This window comes from Vanacampus margaritifer, chromosome 1, assembly GCF_051991255.1.
Source record: "Vanacampus margaritifer isolate UIUO_Vmar chromosome 1, RoL_Vmar_1.0, whole genome shotgun sequence".
In the NCBI taxonomy this organism is placed as follows: domain Eukaryota; kingdom Metazoa; phylum Chordata; class Actinopteri; order Syngnathiformes; family Syngnathidae; genus Vanacampus; species Vanacampus margaritifer.
Window position 1 is genome coordinate 13,952,885 of NC_135432.1, and position 16,720 is coordinate 13,969,604.

The 16,720-nt window shown below is 40.0% G+C and overlaps 2 protein-coding genes across 3 annotated transcripts; one reads left to right on the plus strand and one right to left on the minus strand.

Annotated features, from left to right (window-relative positions):
* Window positions 1-1,606: 1,606 nt before the first annotated feature.
* klhl12 (kelch-like family member 12) lies at window positions 1,607-8,609 on the minus strand. 2 transcript variants are annotated; one of them, XM_077574416.1, is made up of 12 exons: window positions 8,302-8,609; window positions 7,177-7,403; window positions 6,462-6,615; window positions 6,145-6,362; window positions 5,415-5,564; window positions 5,227-5,341; window positions 5,040-5,146; window positions 4,037-4,232; window positions 3,637-3,795; window positions 3,466-3,564; window positions 3,211-3,397; window positions 1,607-2,420 (listed from the first exon to the last, which is right to left on the minus strand). In XM_077574416.1, the coding sequence occupies exons 2-12, from the start codon at window positions 7,357-7,359 to the stop codon at window positions 2,294-2,296; spliced, it is 1,695 nt and encodes a 564-aa protein (XP_077430542.1). In that variant the 5' UTR covers window positions 7,360-7,403; window positions 8,302-8,609; the 3' UTR covers window positions 1,607-2,293. The 2 variants fall into 2 exon arrangements, with proteins under 2 accessions (XP_077430542.1, XP_077430532.1); XM_077574406.1 differs by lacking the exon at window positions 8,302-8,609 and adding an exon at window positions 8,097-8,275.
* A 23-nt stretch (window positions 8,610-8,632) lies between these two features.
* ptpn1 (protein tyrosine phosphatase non-receptor type 1) lies at window positions 8,633-14,544 on the plus strand. Its single transcript, XM_077574428.1, has 9 exons — window positions 8,633-9,109; window positions 9,486-9,576; window positions 10,073-10,173; window positions 10,652-10,750; window positions 10,830-10,967; window positions 11,059-11,268; window positions 12,554-12,715; window positions 12,806-12,966; window positions 14,099-14,544. Exons 1-9 carry the CDS (start codon window positions 9,053-9,055, stop codon window positions 14,388-14,390), a joined length of 1,311 nt encoding a protein of 436 aa, XP_077430554.1. The 5' UTR covers window positions 8,633-9,052; the 3' UTR covers window positions 14,391-14,544.
* The last annotated feature ends 2,176 nt before the right edge of the window (window positions 14,545-16,720 follow it).

Sequence of the window (16,720 nt, forward strand, 5' to 3'; positions counted from 1 at the left end):
AATTGTGTTGTTCTTTTTTGTTGTTGTTGTTCTTGTGTAGGTTATTGCTCAAAAAGACAATTGAATTCTTGATTGTTACTATTTTAACACCTTAAAACTGCGTACACATAAAACCAAGCATTTTCGCGTACTTCCTTTTGTGGGCTTAAGTTGCAAAAGCACACTTTTGAGTATTTTAAGTGCTCTGTTTCATTGTATTGTGACATTACATCAAGTATGGAAATAAAGAGACTTTCAGAATGCCTCATTTTAATCAACAGAAGTGTGTCAAATAATTTTCTTCTTTGTGGGTTGTTGTTTACACTCAGGCGGATGAATATGTTTCAGGTGACACCTTAAGGGCTGCCGGACCTAATTTTTCTAAATAGACGCTATCATTGGAGGATCTGGCTGGCACGTTTCATAACGTCAAACTCGCATCCATAACTCCAATTAAAAACAACATATTTTTATAACAATAATAATAATAGCTTCATAAACTCAATATTTTACTCACAGTGTTTGCTTTCACTTACCTCTTTTGTAAGATAACGACATTTAAAGTAGAAATATGTGTACAGTAATAATAAAAATAAAAAACCTGTATATTTCTTACAAATTTAGAATTGCTGTTATGCCAAAAAGTTTGTTAAAAGCCAAATTTGTCCGCGAATCATCTACATTTGTTTCATTTACACACCCATTTTTTTCTGTATAGTTAACTCCAAGTCAAAGGCCACTCCAACTGCAATATAGTAAATTCAAAGATTTAAATACAATGTGTGTTTGAAGATACTGTAATTGACAATTCCTAACATCCAGGCATTTCTGATATTTCCTCAATACAACGCTTAATTTCAATGGCATATTGTATTACTTTTGCCTGTGACTACCATACAAACCAGACAGATGTGTTATAGTAGTCAAACATTTCATCAGTTTGAAATCAAAATAATCCTCACAAATCAAATTACGACCCAAAGTCCAATGCTTTTCAACTCGAACCATGCGACGTGTTTCATAGTTGTATATCTGCAAAATAAATTATTTTGTCATCAAAAATCCCTTTTTCAGATTTATTTAATAGTTTGATGTGTTAGTAAAAGCAAACAATATTAGTCAAAGTTGCTGTTTTGCTTGACACGTTTCTATTTACAACTCCGCTATTTGGTCAGAAAGCGGTGTTTTAGGTGATTTGAAAGTCATGTTCTACTGCTGATGACTAAAGCGCTGAAAAGCTAGAGACAAACCTTATTTTGTGAAAGTAGTTATTTTTTTGATAGGTTTAGTGCTTATACTGTATTGTCACATGACAGAACAATCAATATTCTGTGGGTCTTGAAAGATCAGTCAAAATGTTTCAAAATGGCTGGCTAATTTAAGAGCTCAGTTTTGAAAACGTCAGACAGTGAGTGAGTGAATGAATGAATGTCTTCGGAAGAGATAAAAGGACAGCATTATGTGTGGGAGACATGGAGTTGTAAGCCCCTTCCTTTCTTTATAGAAGTTTCTCAATCAAGACGTAGATTAGACGGCCTCTCTCACTCCTGTTTCAACAATTCTGACACGTTTGGGAGGCGCAAACAATGTGTCTGCACCACTGAACAGGAATCCATACAGTAAAATATTACAATCTTTCACTTGTGTGTTTATTGTCTTTTTGAGCAACAGTAAGTGTTGAAGCAAACATACTCAAATTGAAATGTTTGAGGGAAACCAATGACATGTACCTCAAATGGAGGTCATTAATCGAACAGAAACAAATCCAATTTAACTTGAACAGATCCAGTTCTTTTCCATCCTAAATGTGTATGACGTCATTTAAGAGATCCGAGTCTTAAAGTAATTCTCACAAAAGAGAATGATTAAGAGGATTGCTCGTAACCTGGAAAATGCCTAACAACAAGCAAATGGCCCATTAAACTGAGAGGCAACATGAATGTTCACCATGCGACGCAAGCTAGAGTCATAAGGCGTTTAGCAGCATCTCTTCTGATGATGTGTACAAATATATTGCACTTTGAGGACAAAAAAATATCACAGATTAACACCAGTAACAAGCGCCACGAAAGAGAGCCATGCAGGTGGCGATGGGATCTTCGTAATTCGATCGTGGCCACGCTCTACCTCTGAAGAGGCGGAGGGTTTAATGTCCAGCGAATGAAAGCTTTGTTTTTGGAAATTCCCTTGATTGGGCTGCCGAACAAATAAACAAACAAATGTCTGTTCTAGTGGCAATGTATCCAAGTCTAGCTGCCTGCTTTTTCTTCATGGCGCTGTTCCGCTTCTGGTTCACGTAGTTCTCAAGCAAACATCACTTTTCTCGTAGAACACAAACCCCTGCGTCGCACCGCTGCGTCACCATGGAGGTAACCACCTCCCAGGAATCGATCACCGGATCGTAACATTCAATACTGCTGAGAAGAGAGTTCCCATCATATCTGCAAATACAAACAGAGAGGAACACAGTTTGAACAAACACAATAAGAGACGGGGAAATACAAATGGCACTAAAAGCACAAATGAAACTCACTTGAGTGTGAATTTTTTTTATTGCCTGAAACGGCATTGTGATAATATAAATAAAGACATTACATGCACCATTCAATCTATCTTCATTAGTTTGACAAAAGTTACAAATTGTCCAAAATTACAAATAATGACATCCTATGTTCTACTTGAATAGTCAATTACAGTGGTCCGCAATCTTTATTCGGTGACGTAACCGCTGTGAAATATTTTTTTTCAGCCAAGTACCCCCTAACCAGCATAAAGCATTTTTGGTTGAAGAACAAAAAGGACTTAAAATAGAGTGTTGTGCTATCATTGTCTGATTATTATTAAACTTTGGAACTTCATCTTTTCAGTGAACTCCCTTGAACTATTTGGAAATAAAAAGCTTTAACTAAAAAAATTTTTTTTTATTGTAAATTAAGGTTCGCGCACATGAAAATTAGCACCATTAACTGTCCTCTTTTCAGGTCAGATAATAATATCTGTTCTAAAAAATAAATCACTTTTTCGGATAATGAAAATGATGCCTTTTAAGAACTTAAATTTTTCTGAAATAATTATTTTTACAGGATTTTTGCAGAGATGCTACTTTATTTTATAAATAAATTTATTTTAAAATCTCACATACCCCCATATGAGAACCACTGGTCAATTAGAATGCTATATTCATGTTCTATGATAGAAAAGGTTGCTGCAGAGAACCAGCATGCTCCTTACCCAGCGATGGCATACAGTCTTCCTCTGAGGACAGTTGCCCCAACGTAGCATCGAGGTGTGGTCATGCTAGCTACTGTGGTCCAAAAGTCGGTTCTGATGTTATAAACCTCAACAGAATCAAGGTGGGAAACCCCATCAAAGCCTCCGACCACGTAGATGTGGTCATTGAGTAAAGCCACACCTGCCCCTGAAAAAGCAAGATGTAAATGGTCTTCACTTAAACCAGCTTGACACAATATTTCTCGGAAAGCTAACCTGAGCGTTTAGTGGCCATCGGGGTGACGCTCGTCCAGTGGCCCGTGTGGGGGTCATAGCGCTCCACTGAATTCAGTATATTAAGTCCATCATAGCCTCCTTAAGGACAGAGGAAGCAAAATATTGACTGAAAGCACTTGTGTGTATAAGAAAGAGCGTGACTGACCATACCAAGACAGTATATCAGTCCACTTGCCACCACCAGACCAGCGCCTTCTCGAGCTGTCTGCATATCTCCCAGCATGCTCCACTGGTCAATGTTTGGGTCATATCGCTCCATGCTGGTGTGGCGCCGGCTCCCGTCAAAGCCGCCGGCAACATAGATCATGTCTGAGCCAAGAAGAGTACAACAATTTCTCATTGGGGAAAAAAAAACATTTACAGCAGTGATTCTCAAAGTGTGGCACACGTGCTCCCTCTAGTGGTAAGCACAAGAATACCAAAATTAAAGGTTCAAACTGCATAATATTACGGCGGCTTCTTCTTTTTTTTTTTTTTAGTACAGTACATTAAAGTTTTTTTTATAAAACCTGTGTTATTTTCATAGGGAAGAAAACACACAACACATCACCTCCAAGCGTTGTGGCTCCAGCCAGGCCACGGCGCACATTCATGGTGGCGACGGTGTACCAAACGCCATCCTCGTCCGCCGTGTAGTCCAGACACTCCACGGAGCTCAACCTTGACCGTCCGTCAAAACCGCCAATCACATAGACTCGATCGTGGAGAGACACTGTGGCAACGTAACGTCGTTTCCTCGCAATGTTCTGTGAAACGCATTTGCTGATGAGTCAAACGTTTAACACAAGAGTCTGGTGCTATTAGACGCAGCTCCCTGATTAATGCAGTGCAGTCCTACACCAGTGCAATCACAATAATAAATAGACTGTTAATTGAATACAGTACTTTTTTTACACTGAGCCTTATCATTTTTGTAAATGCAGCGCTTGAGTAGGATGCCGTTAGAAAGTGCAAGTAAGTGGCCATATTGTCATGGCACACATAATGTTTATGACTTGAATGCAGCTATTATAGTTTATTGGACATCTTTTAAATGAAACGTGTTGTTTTGACAATAACCCTTAACAGTCTAAAGCAGGGGAAGGACTAACTTGCATTTTAATAAAGGGCCAGCCCACATTTGATTTTTAAAACAGATTGATGGGCCAGGACATTCATAGTTGAAGCTAAAAGAAAAATAGTGAAAATGTAATTTATTTTACCAATAAAATAATTCCATTAAAAAACATTTTTTTATAACAAATTATTCCAAGTACATTTCATCCAAAAAGTTAAGTAAATCAAAAATCAATTAATGGTCGGCAAAATTCATTTCTGGCAGCCCACCACTGATAAATGTATGTTGGAAACACTGAAATGTGAGTGGTAATCCTAATTTATGTCCCCAACAGCCCTCGTACTTTGCCAAGCCTTGGCCTAAAGACTGGTTGGAAATTGTGACAGAAGAAAGGTGACAATTGTATACCCTGGGCTATCTTTTGTTCATGTTGATCAAATAATTACTATCATTTTAAGGATTGTTCAAAAGATTGTTGCTGCAGTTCAATACTCACTGGGAGGAAAGTCCACTCCTGAGTTTTCGGGTCATATTTCTCCACTATGTCAATTGGTGATTGCTGGCTGCCAAAGCCGCCAATCACCAAAAGCACTTCTTTGGCACCTGAAAAACAAAAATTAGAACGACTTAAAAGTGTGGATGCCAAACAAGGTTGCCGAAGTGCAGGTAAAAGCAACACCTGCCTAATCTAGCTTGTGTGCGTGGGCATTGCATCTCGCTCCTCAATTCTGGCCTCAGGTGAAATTTCTTTGCTTCATCAACAAGGTCTCGACAGGGCAGACTGCAACGTATTAGAGGCTAAAACATGCCAGAACGTATGTGACTATGACGGCCACTGCGACAAAGACATCAGATCAAAATAATGCCTCACCTCGGCATCAATGACGTCTGTGATGTAGCGGGGGGTCAGTAACGGCATTCGGACAAACTCCAGCATGTCCGGCAAATAAGGCTCTCTCTCTTTTCGGTTGTGTTTGACCCAGTTTAGCACAGCTTCAAATACAGGTTCCTCTGAGTCCACCTGCAAACAAAGCACATTTAGAATAACAACGTAAGATAAATCAAATGTACATGAATGTTAGTTCAACTTCAATCTTGGTTGAGAATTAGGATCTGACGATGAAATGATATTTAACTATTTTATAGCTCTAGTAGTCTTTTTCTGACATGTTTTTCTTTTGATTTCTATCAGAAGCCTTGGGTGCAATTACTGATTGCCATTTTGAACTTTTCATAGCTCCCTCTACCTTTTCACATGTATGATGGAAAGTACTGTACAGTATCTTTAAAAGGATTTATCTTGGTCTCATTTCTTTTTATACCACAAAAACCTGGTATGGCACTCTGGGTTATTTAGCTGTTTTACCTGAAAATTAGGGACACAGAAATGTTTGGCATCTTTAAAAAAAAAATTGGTCAGAGCATTAGTGATATACTGCTCACTGCACAGAACTGCAAAACTTCTGTTTCCCCACCCAAGAACAATTTGGAGGTTCACATGCAACTTTTGCCGATATTTTCAGGCAACTGTTGCTGTGAAACATGCATCCTCCGTGATGTGTAGCAATAACCGTTCTCGTCTAGTCAGCCAGTCTACTTACTTGGATTTCGTCACATTTTATAAGCTTTTCTACTTCTGTCTGGCTCAGCAGCATGAACTCTTCATGCTGAACCACTTCAGAGAAGTGCTTCTGGGAAAAGAGCTCGGCAGCTTGCATCAGGTCGAGGCAATTGTGTGTTTCGGCAAAGTCACGGATACCCAGACAATTGGACGGATCAAGTTGGCTCTCCAGAAAATCACAACATGCTCTTTTCACACCTGAGGAAAACAATGAAGTAATTGGAGACGCACCAATCTTCAACAGGTGGAAGTGTACACACAAACAATTGACAGATTCCCTCTGACAGAAAGACCGACCTTTAAGTTGCAGCAAGCATGCTGCAGGGAGCAGTTCTTGCACATTCTCCACTGTAACTAGCACCGTCTCTGTGTATACAAAGTCCAACAAGATCTCCATAGTTGATGCAGTCAGCCCCTGGATGTCCACAAAGGATTTTCCCTTTTCTGCAAGCTAACACACAGTTTGGGTTGAGCAGAACAACATGAAATTGCATTTTGAATGCTTAGATTGTGTGTTTACAGGGTATATGCAGGCCATATTTAAGACTTTTTAAGACTCTCATCTTCAAGGGGTGGGCAGTAGGGCCTCAATATTATATGACTAAAAAAGACTGTTCACTTGATTTTTTGCAATATACAGCTTTAAGATTGTGCTATTTATTCAGGAAAACTACCTAAATCAACTTTAACCAGCCTGAAAACATGTGATAAATTAACATAATTCCAAAACCGCAAAAAAACGCAAAACACAAAACAACGGATACTTACAATTCTTTATGTAGATTAATTAAATAAAACAAAACAAAAAACAAGAATATCTTGTTCAGTGTTTGTGGCATTTTGACTAAAGAATAAGAGTTTTTTAAAAGCTTATCAGGGCTTTTATTTCTGACAATCTTTTTTTTTTTTTTATAAGGTCCACCTTGATTTAAATTCCGAATTAATTGTGAAGCCTCTTGTTTTACAAAAAACAAAAACAAACAGGACTCATTATTAATTCCTTTAGAGTTACCTCACTAGTGAACATGGCACAGAAATAGTCACTGCAGGCAGCTAAGACAATCCGGTGAGCTGGAAAATCAGCATTTTCCACCCTTAGTGTTATATCGCAGAGTGTGCTGCTCTTGCGGAGAGAGTTCATGGCATTAAGGATGGATTTGGCATGGGAATTGGTCATGATGTCCTTGGGGGCCATGCTGCTTTGAGGACCACTCAGCGCTTTCAAACCGCGCAAGGAATCTAAATGAAAGAGAGTACAAAATTGAGGGGAGTCTTCAGGAAAATTACACGCACACACAAACAACTTTTATACAGCATTTAGTCTACAGAGGTGATTCACAACCTGTGTGGAATAAGAGATTACCGGGAAATTATGGGTAATTTCCTGATAATCTCTTCACTAAATTGGTTGGAAAATTAACACAATTTATTCACAACATATGAAATTACCCAATTTGACTAAATTGGTTGGAAAATAATATTAATTTACAACAATACTCTTCCATTAGATGGCAGAGGGTATATAATTATCCAGTGTAACCACTTTTTTTGTGACAATTGTATAAGTCATTATTTTTTTCTAATGATTGTGTTATTCTTAAATGCGCTGTAGTTTATTTAGAATCCCATTATTTTAAAAAAGTGTCTTGTTTACACATCTTGCATATTCTGCCAGGGTGCATAAACATCAAGCACAAATTGGTGGTGCACATGGCTAGCATACAGCGATGAGTGTAATTCAGAGTCTTTTTGTGCTATTGATGCAACGTTGCAACAGAAAAAACACAGAAACTGTTATTTTACTGTAGCCTGTGCATTTCCTTTACGTTAAGGGGACTTGTTGATTACACAAAACGATGTTGATTCACTATGGTTTACCTAAATAAAACAAACTTTTTTTCTTAGCATTATAACATGGATCATGCAACTTACCGTTAAAAGATTTGAATACCTTTTCCACCACTGGGAGGCAATAACTATAGCTACACATCAGCTAGCAGCCGACGACAGCTGAAGGCTAACGCCGACGCTACATAACAGTTAGAGAAATACAGCCGTAATAGTCAGCCGATAGCCAGAAGAAGACAAGACATGAAGCGACACATACAGGAGAGCTGGTCAGAAATGTACATAGTACCTGTCGCTGTGTTAAAGCTGCTTCAAAGCGTCAAGCTAAGTTGCTTTGCTAGCTAGCTTTAGCGTCAATGTCCCTTTTCCCAGTTGTTGCTGTAAGACAGCCTGGAGAAAATCTGTAAATTACAGTCAGTCCATGTTGGAATATTGTAATATGCACAGCCTCACGCCTCAAATATATGAAAACATCAAAAGAATGCTATTTTTTTGGGGGGGTAGTCTAGCTGCAGAGTCCTGCAGTTGCAGTGAGACTCCACTGGCTGGATGTAAACACACACCACGACTTGCGTACGTGCAGTGCGTGCGCGCTCACCAGGCGGCAAGCACTAGCAACGAGATGCCTTCCGTGCGCGCTCCCGCTCGTCAATCCACACAGCTGCCGTAGAAATGGTAAAGTGACTGACTGCTCTCTCCTTTCAAAGTTCTCTATCCGGCATTTACGAGCCCGTCTTATCCAGAGGGGCGGTGGTGTCATTTTATGTTTGTATTTATGCCTCTCTTCGTTGTTTGCCGCCAAGGCTAGCTCGTAGCTACACCGCGTAGGAGGCGCCTGCTTGCGGCTCGTTTCCGCTAATAGCAGCAGGCCGATTTCTAATCTAAGTCATCTATGTTGCTCTACTGAGAACGAATCCATAGCGGCGGCGTTCTTGGTCCGCAATTTTATGACACTTTTAGGAGCCATAAACCATCTCGATTAGAGCGAGGTGAGGTTGTTCACGGCGGGGGAAGAACGAGCGACAGCTGGACTGTCAGCAATGGAAGCCGAGTTTCGGGAAATCGATGACAACAGGATTTGGAGCGCCATTTACCAGGTGGGTAAAAGAGCGCAATAACAGCAATCAACAATATTTTGATACGTGATAAATTGCCAAAGAGTACTTTTTAACTTTAAATTGTCTAAATAAATTAGAGGTGGGCAAACTCAGCCCTCGAGAGCTGGAGTCCTTTTAGAGGTTTCCCTCCTCCAACACAGCTGATTCCAATGAACAGGCTCATTATCAGTCTTATGCAGAGCTTGCTAATGAGCTGATCATTTGAATCAGGTGTGTTGTAGAAGGGAAACATCCAAAACCTGCAGGATCACGGCCCTGGAGGACCAAGTTTGCCCACACCTGCTCTAAATCATCTAATTGCAGCCTCTCAATGGCAAATATGATTGTATCATATGTAGGTTGAATTGTCTTCCAGGAGATTCGGCAGCAGTCATGTGAACTGCCCTGCAAGGTGGCCAAACTACCTGAAAACAAGATTCGGAACCGCTATCGAGATGTTAGCCCATGTAAGTCACCCCACAGTAGTGCACGTGCCATCTGAACTCTTCACAATGTGTTTCCCAGCTTTTTATTGAGCCAACAAATGTACAAAAACTACCCATGAATGATACACTTTAACCGTTACAGATTAACTTAATTATATCTTCCCTAAACCTTCTAAAGCACATGTCCAACTGTTCAGTATTTCAGCACTTGCTGAGCCACGTGTGGGCCAATAATTCTCCTGAAAGTAAAAATCAACTGAAGTAAACTTGAATTGGTATTTTGCACTTTAAAAATATGAATATTTTGTTGGATTTATTGTTGGTAATTTACAGAGTTTTATCTTCTTCTTTTTTTTCGATTCAGTTGCAGAATTTCTTTTGTTGAAGTTGACATTGTGAGTTTTTAGCACTTTGAGTAAAATGTATGTTGTAGATAAAGCGCTAGAAAAGTGCACTCCATGATTTGAGTCAAAAAACATCTATTAAGGAGTTTATCAGCCTTATCTTTTCTCCCCAGTTGACCACAGTAGAATATGCCTGCAGCAGAGTGCCAACAACTACATTAATGCCAGCCTAATAACAGTAGAAGAGGCGCAGAGGAACTACATTCTTACTCAGGTAAACATATTTCCGGAATAACACGCTTTTGGAGACATTTGTTACAAAGTTCATAATAGTAATTATATAAGTTTAGTTACAACTTACATGGTGAGCTCATACCGCGTATCTGTATTAGAGGTACAAATTCTGAAAGTTGGAAGGGGCATGTAGCAGTTCTGCCGCTTGGAAGGCTTTGTGTCATTAGATTTGGGCGGTTTTGGTTTAAAAAAATGTATCATTATAGCCCTGCCCTACCATCCGTGTATTGATTGTAATCAGATTGTGCATTTATATTTACTGAAAAATCATCAACATCACATAGTGCTTTTAAAGTTTTTAACTCTGGAGTTAAAGCGAGTTAAAGCTTTAACTTTGACAGCACTACTTTGCAGTTTTTTTTTTAGGGCTTGTTTATGGCCCCAGTGGCGCTGATGAAATAGGCGTGTGACTTAAAAACTTAGGGAAACGATGTGCTCATGCTGCCGCTCTGTCTTAGGGACCCCTACCCAACACGTGTGGTCACTTCTGGGAGATGGTGTGGGAGCAGCGGAGCTGCGGTGTGGTGATGCTGAACAGAGTGATCGAGAAAGGATCTGTAAGCAAAGGGTTCTTTTGCACATATTCCTACCTAACTGCTGATTTCTGCCCAAAGTCATCTAACCAATTGGTTGTAGGTCAAATGCGCACAATATTGGCCACACAGAGAAGAGAAGGATGCATTGTTTGAGGATACCAACTTCAAACTGACCTTTGTTTCCGAAGACATCAAATCCTACTACACAGTCCGTCTTCTAGAGCTGGAAAATCTATCTGTAAGTTTTTCGTGACCAAAGTTGGGACATTTGTGCTTTTTTTTTTTTTTTGCCAACTCTGTGGGTTTATGTGACTATTTCCCCTCTGCAGACACTAGAGTCCCGTGAAATTTTACATTTTCACTACACCACCTGGCCTGACTTTGGGGTGCCAGAGTCTCCAGCTTCCTTCCTTAATTTCTTGTTCAAAGTGCGGGAGTCAGGTTGTATGAATTCGGACCAGGGGCCAGTGGTGGTGCACTGCAGCGCTGGCATTGGACGTTCTGGAACCTTTTGCCTGGTGGACACCTGCCTATTACTGGTTTGTGAACTTTGTACTGAGATAATACAAGTGCAAAATGTAGTTTTTTAATTCATCAATCGAAAACTTTTGGCGATTTCAAAGAAATGGTGCCTTGAAACATTAGTGACCCGGCGTATGAGTTTTTCCAGAAACAAGACGTCTTGTGACAAACTTGAGACACAAACGCTGTATGGTGGCAGAAAAATCAACTCGACTGATTCCACCATAAGTACTGGTTTGGCAGCTAGTGAACAATCCTTCAAATAAGCTGTTTAATACCACTCCGAGTTGAGGTTTACAGTAAATCCCCTTCCATTGTGGGGTTTTATTCCAAAACATCCCTGCAATAAGTGAATTCTGCAATATATAAACACACCCGAGGCATGTTGTTATAGCATTTACGGCACCTGAAGCTTTCTTTAAACACACTTTTAAAATAATGCAAGCACATTTAAACATGTATAATATAGTAAGATAGAGCAAGAACAATGAATAACACAAACATACTATATATACAAAGTAAACAAAAAAAAAAGTACTTATACTAGTAAAACTGACGATGGTGATGATGAAGCTGCCGTGGTGCAGTATTCCCGTTTGAACGTCGAATTAAAGGTGTCTTCTTTGTTAAAAAATAAATAAAAAACAAACTAGTCAAGTGTTGAAATTGAACATTGAAAATGTTCCGCCTGCATGGGCATTGCAGTATAATTGTGTATAAACATGGTCATAGCCCTTCTACATATGTGACTTGTTTTGTTGTTGTTGTTGTTATGCTGAACATGGTTATGGCCGTTACTGGCTGGCTGTGTTTCTTCGTGTGTATGCCTGTGTGGCTCCATCAATGCTTTTTTGGAACGGCAATACACAAATCACGACCCATGTCACGATCTCACTCACATATTATTACATTACGTATACAGCATGGGAAACGTTGAAGTGATGAGCAAGGCGAGCTGCGCGCAATGCGTCTGTTTATAGAACACACTAGCCAATCAGCGGCTGACAAAATGATAGCAGCGCTCTGAACACCTAACCGAGTAGATTTGGGTATTTTGATCCGATGCGGAATTTAAACTAAAAATAATGCCATATACTGTCTAGAGGCCAAAGCTGGTACACCAGGACCAGCACAATAAATTAAAGTGAAGCATTTAACAAAATGATTATGATAATTCATTATGTTCTATGTAAAAATTAAAATTGCATCTTAAGACACCATTTATATCATTGGTCTTAGTAGTAATTTTTCATTTCCATCCGTTCTGTAGCTGCATTATGTATGTTTTTTTTTTTTTGTCAGATGTCCATCCGCAAAGACCCATCCTCCGTTTGCATCCGGGATGTTCTGCTGGAAATGAGACGGCATCGTATGGGCTTGATTCAGACTGCAGATCAACTTCGTTTCTCCTACCTTGCTGTCATCGAAGGTGCTAAATACCTCAAAGGAGATTTGTCATTGCAGGTAAGTGCTTTTGCACCGTTGTGTAGCAACATTCAACCCTCTTGATTTGATAACTACTGTAAATATTTACTTGTATTTTGTGTCTGGTAGGAATCATGGAGGGAATTCTCGAATGAGCAAGACGATCCCCCTGAATTTACCCCTCCGCCTCCACTGCCTCCTCCAAGAGACCCTCAGAATGGCATAGTTGAGCCATTATTTTTTCCCAAGAATGACGAGATTGTCCGTCCGATTGAAATCCACACTCTGGGGTAATCATTTTAATTTAATTTAAGTAATTAATAATATGTATGCTTATTGTTCCAGCACCAGATGGATACATGAAACCTAACATTTCTATCAAGCCAATCTAAATATTTAGCGTATTGGTTGATTGGAAATCTCTAAAACAACTTGCTGTGAAACGCAGATGATTCTGTAAACAGGAAGTGGGTAGGATCACAAGTTGTAATGTGACTCATCAGGAAACTGGTAGGAGTTTTTAGTCTTTTTTTTCTTTCTTTCTAAGTTTTTAGTATTTTTTTTTTCTTTTCTTAAAGGTACTTCAAATGTCTGCGGCCATGCTCACAGCTCAAGGAATGCAGTAGTCCAGTGAAGGGAACAATAGAGATGGCCACATTTATTTATGTCAGCGCTACTTGGGGGAGCCACATAGGACTGCGCAATTCCTAACCAGATGTATGACAAAAATGCCGTAAAAAAAAAGGACAAAATATGTGCATATGTCTGTTTTTTATTAAACAAATGCACAGAATACTATAGATATAATGATCAACTGTATAAACTGCTGTACTCAAATACAAAGGCGTTGAATTTGAAGGAAAAAAATAACCATATACTGTGATCCCCCCCTTCACCTGTCCAAAGGGCTCTCGCATAAAAATTCTCATTCAAAGATGTCATTAAGCTGCTGAACAGCAAAAACAAGTGCAAGAAGTTAAAAACTCATTTTGTGCACAAAAAGTCAACTTGGATCATTTTGAAGGCATTTCATATATTTCTGATAAAAAGCAAAACAGTCAGTCTGCATTAAAGAGTTCAAAATAAAACACAAACGACTCACTCTGATTTAGGATTCATTGGAAAGAAAGCAACTAAAGCGCAAAATAAAACTGACAACTTCCAAAATAAAGTGGAGTGCAAAAATAATACAGGCTCACTTGTTAACTTTTAAGCATGAGTCCGTTAAGTTGGACAATATGGCTGGTCGATACAGCTGAAAAATGTATCACAATGTACTGGAAGTATTTCCTGTCAGCCAGTATTGATAAATATACTATTTTTTTTAAGGTGGGGGGTTACTCGATAGCTTGAAATAAGGCCAGTATACTCGGCCATCCCGACAATGTGTGGGCTATTCAATCCTTCGCTATCCTTCCGCAGGTCCTCTCAAGACTCGGACCTGCGAAGAAGAACGGTGGTGGCCTCCCAACCTCCTCTCAATGGTGCTGGTCAGCTTGACGATCACATGGAAGTCCAAGGTCCAACCTCCAAATCTGAAGCCAAAGCCCAGCTGCAGCACGACATGGAGCAGCGTCAAGTGGCCGAGGCCGTTCAGCAGTTAGTGGAAACCTCTGCTGAGCCTGAGAGTTGGTCTCCCCTCCTCGCCAACGTGTGCCTATGCACGGCGCTGGCGCTCAGTGCTTACGTCTGCTATCGAGCCTTTTATCACTGATGTCTGCCCTCCTCCTCCTTTTCCTCCTCCACTGACTAGCCTGGCCAAATGTTGTTTTAGTCTTGGAAGCTCAGGGCTTTTTCAAGGTATCACGTCCCCCCATTCATGCGTCAACCTAAACACGCAATGTGGCGCCATTCCTACAAAGTGCTTTGGAAATCGTGAGACAAGAGTGGGGGTGAGAGGCTATATTTACGGGACTATGCACCCTTGTTTTGTGAATAACAAAATAAGCAATATTTGAGTTGCAAAGTTCACAGTGTAATCAATTTTTGCAGTTGAACTGGGTTGCATTGGTAATTTGACATAAAATATTACTGAAAATAATGCTTCAAACCGCACGCCACACATGTGAAATTAGCATACTTGGCAGTACATTAGAGTCCTCTAAATATAGCCACAGAAATGGACAAACATTGATATAAGGCTATAACTGAAAGATAGGCATTTAAAATGAGGAAATGCAAATAGTGTTGGACGCTATTCAAAGGTTAACCCTTACAGGTGTGGGAAACGATCTCTGCTGTTGGTTTGGTCAGTGCCTTGACATAGATGGCGTTCATAGCTGTTTGCTATGCGATACAATAGGTTCTATCTCCTATTTGGCTGTTTAAATTCATCAAACATCTTTATCATATACAAAGGATGCTTAATAAACCCACACGGGGTATAAAGACTACCAAGGAAGAAGTCAACTTTATTCTCTTTTCCTTTTTGCGAGGCCCTAATATTCTTTCGTACTCATGTGACCTAAGCAGCTAATTCCACTACAACAGCGTGAAGGTAAAAATGTGCTTTATAAAGCAGCTCATTTACCACATGGTCCAAACAGCTAAGTCCCGTCATATGTCTTGTATAATTCCTACTTTTGCACCTCATATTTCCTTTATCTACATTAACTGGCAATCAGAATTGAGTGCCAGAGAGGACCGAGTTCCAGCCGTAAAATGGAGTGAGTTGATCGTGGGAGGGAAGCGCCACTGCGCCCGCTAGATAAGAGCTCATTTCTGGGGTGACTTATCTCTCCTCTCCCAGTCAGTGGCCCGTGACGGTCTGCTGCAGACACGTGGCATGGCTTCATACAGCATGTGTGTGTCAGTGTAAGTGTGTAGTTATTGAAGCCTTCTACTGATGATCATCTTACGAAATATGAATTACATTTAAAAACCCTGTAAAGTGAATTCACAGGTTTGTTTCTGTAGATGTTACAATTGTAGATCATTGCAGAAAATCAGGGGGAATTTTTTTTTTCGGTTGTGGTTTTTATTTTGGGGAGGGAAGCATGGCTAAAACAATGCCGAATGAAGAATTTTGGTTTGGACATGAGCTGCCACTCCCCCGCTATATAAGAATAGGAGCGTCTTTGTTCGCGTCAGTGGTTGTCTGGCGCAGTTGCAAGCTAGCAAACCCTGGAAATCTATCTTTCCCTTTGGATTGTCTGCGAGCGTGGCCACTTTAGAGTGCCTTGTTGTCATGCAGTCAAAACGTGCAGTCATAAGAAATATGCTAGATGAAGTAGCATCTGTTTTTCCAGGTCGCGGAAGTGGTAATAGATTGAGTTGAGTGGGGCATGGTTTCAGCGCATTGAGCAGACACACCCACAGTGTTCGACTGCTTTAATATTATTATTGTTTTTAAGATTTTGAAGCCGAGATTTATATACTACGCAATTTTATTAAACATTGAAATTTGGCAGGGTTGTTAACAACACTCTTTTCTGTGCTGTGTTGAATTTACAAGATGTTTATTTTCACTTTACAGGGACTTTAATGGAAAACTAATGTGAACCAGGCTGCCTCATGGTTCTTTATTCCCTCTGCATATTCTCCCAATAATGCAAATATTTCCAACGGAGGGCAAACACAAATTTTATGGTGTAAATGTTCACTGCAACTGGCTGGCAACCAATCCAGGGTGTACCCCACCAGTTGCTACAAGTAAACTGGGATGGACTTAAATTCACCCTTGACCTTAATACGGACATTAGCTATTAAAACTAGATGGCTGAAGGTTGTAACTCTTGGCTGGAGTCAAGTCGCAGTCACAGTGGATGGATGGACGGACGGACGGACGGACGGACGGAAGAACTGAACGGAGCCAAACTATTTGCCAGCAATACAAAGTCATCTTATTCTGTCGCCTTTTCCTTTTGTTCAGGGAACCAGGGATTCAGAACCAAGCCAACACCAGCACAGGGAGAAAAACAATACACTGTAGTAGTACTTGGACGGCATCACCCTGAGCTGAAAATGTTTTGAATGATTATGTTGACTTTTAGCATGCTGCATTTGTGAATCAACAGGTGTGTTCTAAAGTGGCATTAGTTATGC

Coding starts and splice junctions, on each gene's coding strand:
- ptpn1 (XM_077574428.1), top strand. CDS start 9,053: ATGGAAGCCGAGTTTCGGGAAATCGATGACAACAGGATTTGGAGCGCC. Junction 10,751..10,829: donor GAGTGATCGAGAAAGGATCT/GTAAGCAAAGGG, acceptor AATTGGTTGTAG/GTCAAATGCGCACAATATTG. Junction 11,269..12,553: donor TGGACACCTGCCTATTACTG/GTTTGTGAACTT, acceptor TTTTTTTGTCAG/ATGTCCATCCGCAAAGACCC.
- klhl12 (XM_077574406.1), bottom strand. CDS start 8,154: ATGTGTAGCTATAGTTATTGCCTCCCAGTGGTGGAAAAGGTATTCAAA. Junction 5,565..6,144: donor TAAAATGTGACGAAATCCAA/GTAAGTAGACTG, acceptor CTTTGTTTGCAG/GTGGACTCAGAGGAACCTGT. Junction 3,565..3,636: donor TGGACTGATATACTGTCTTG/GTATGGTCAGTC, acceptor TCTGTCCTTAAG/GAGGCTATGATGGACTTAAT.